Here is a 1,911-nt window from a genome sequence, read left to right as displayed (position 1 = left end):
CTTCGTGACATTTGCGTATGAAGGAGCTTCTACCCACCTAGTAAAGTAATCAATGACTACGAAGATGAAACGATGCCCATTAGAAGCCTTTGGTGATATCTGCCCAATAACATCCATACCCCACATGGAAAACAGCCATGGAGAGGTCATAACGTGAAGTGGTGAAGGGGGTGCATGCATCTTGTCTCCATAAATCTGACATTTATGGCATTTCTTGGCATAATTAATGCAATCTCCTTCCATAGTGGACCAATAGTATCTAAATCTCATGATCTATCTGGCCATGGTGAAACCATTGGCGTGCGTCCCACAGATACCCTCACGGACTTCCTCCAAAATTTTCTTGGCTTCCACAGCATCCACACATCTTAACAGTACTTGATCCTTCCTTCTTTTGTATAGCACTTCCCTATCTAAGACATATTCAATGGCTATTCTTCTCAGAGTTCTCTTATCGTTCTCTATTGCTTGACTGGGGTACTCTCGATTCTTCACATACTGTAGGATACTCTGATACCAAGGATGATGATCTTTTCCCTCCTCCTCAATACTGTAGCAATGAGCTGGGGTTTCATAGATACTCATCTGAATAGGCCTCATTACCTCAAATCTGTTCGCCTGAATCAACGAAGCTAGAGTAGCTAATGCATCAGCCATTTGGTTTTCCTCTCGTGGGAGATAATAGAAGGTGATATCGTCAAACTCATCAACCAATTCGAGGACCAGCTTTCTATAACTGATTAACTTAGGGTCTCTAGTTTCCCATTCCCCTTTGAGTTGGTATATCACCAATGCGGAATCCCCACACACTCTTAGCATTTTGATGTTCCGTTCAATGGTTGCACGAATGCCCCTAATACATGCTTCATATTCTGCCATATTATTTGTGCAATCAAAGTCCAACTTGCTAGCCACAGGGTAATGATCTCCACTCGGGGATACCAAGATTGCCCCAATTCCATTACTCGTAGCATTTGAAGCTCCATCGAAATTTAACCTCCACACGTGATCCCTTTGAGGATTTTCTTTAGTGTTTGCCACATACATCAAGTCCTCGTTTAGAAAATCGAAGTTCACGAACTCATAGTCCTCCAAGGCTCTACTAGCCAAGAAATCAGCTATTGCACTCCCCTTTATGGCCTTCTGACTTACATATACTATGTGAAATTCAGAGAGCAGGATCTGCCATCTAGCCATTCTCTCATTTAAAGCAGTTGATTCTATCATATATTTTAAAGGATCCAACTTTGAAATCAACCAAGTCGTATGATACAACATATACTGCCTTAGTCTTCGTGTTGCCCAGATTAAAGCACAACACAATTTCTCAATTGATGAGTATCTTATTTCACAGCCAGTGAATTTCTTGTTGAGATACTATATTGCCCTTTCTTTCTTTCCCATTTCATCGTGTTGGCCCAATACACATCCCATGGAATTCTCAAACACCGTTAGATACAATATCAATGGCCTATCCGGACTTGGCAGTGATAGTACGAGAGTATTAGCCAAATATTGCTTTATCTTATCAAAAGCCTCCTGACATTCCTCATCCCAGTCGCCCGGATTATGCTTCTTCAAAAGACAGAATACTGAATCACATTTCTCAGTCATTGTGAAATGAATCGAGCAATGTAATTCAATCTTCCTAGGAAACTTCAGACTTCTTTCTAAGTGCGTGGAGGAGGTAGGTCTCGGATTGCCTTCACTTTGTCCGGGTCCATCTCAATCCCCTTTCTACTAACTATGAAGCCTAATAACTTCCCTGATCTGGCTCCAAACGTACATTTTGCTGGGTTAAGCTTGAGCTCAAACTTCCTCAATCTTAAAAATAATCCTTTCAAGACTTGAACATGCTCTTCTTCAATTCTAGACTTTGCAATCATATCATCAACATAGACTTCGATCTCC

At 41.2% G+C, this 1,911-nt stretch overlaps 1 protein-coding gene across 1 annotated transcript; it reads right to left on the bottom strand.

Moving 5' to 3' along the window:
- Nucleotides 1-273: 273 nt before the first annotated feature.
- Nucleotides 274-1,197, bottom strand: LOC105762100 (uncharacterized). The gene is made up of 2 exons (XM_012580011.1): nucleotides 966-1,197; nucleotides 274-872 (listed from the first exon to the last, which is right to left on the bottom strand). The coding sequence occupies exons 1-2, from the start codon at nucleotides 1,195-1,197 to the stop codon at nucleotides 274-276; spliced, it is 831 nt and encodes a 276-aa protein (XP_012435465.1).
- Between the last annotated feature and the right edge of the window lie 714 nt (nucleotides 1,198-1,911).

Source organism: Gossypium raimondii, chromosome 12 (genome assembly GCF_025698545.1).
Source record: "Gossypium raimondii isolate GPD5lz chromosome 12, ASM2569854v1, whole genome shotgun sequence".
In the NCBI taxonomy this organism is placed as follows: domain Eukaryota; kingdom Viridiplantae; phylum Streptophyta; class Magnoliopsida; order Malvales; family Malvaceae; genus Gossypium; species Gossypium raimondii.
The sequence above is the reverse complement of the archived record's forward strand: the minus strand, read 5'-3'. Positions and strand labels throughout refer to the sequence as shown.

Bases quoted from the DNA above. Each gene is read 5' to 3' on its own strand.
- LOC105762100 (XM_012580011.1), bottom strand. From the start codon at position 1,197: ATGGCTAGATGGCAGATCCTGCTCTCTGAATTTCACATAGTATATGTA. The intron at 873-965 runs GTAATGGAATTG...ATAATATGGCAG, and splicing joins TGGAGCTTCAAATGCTACGA to AATATGAAGCATGTATTAGG.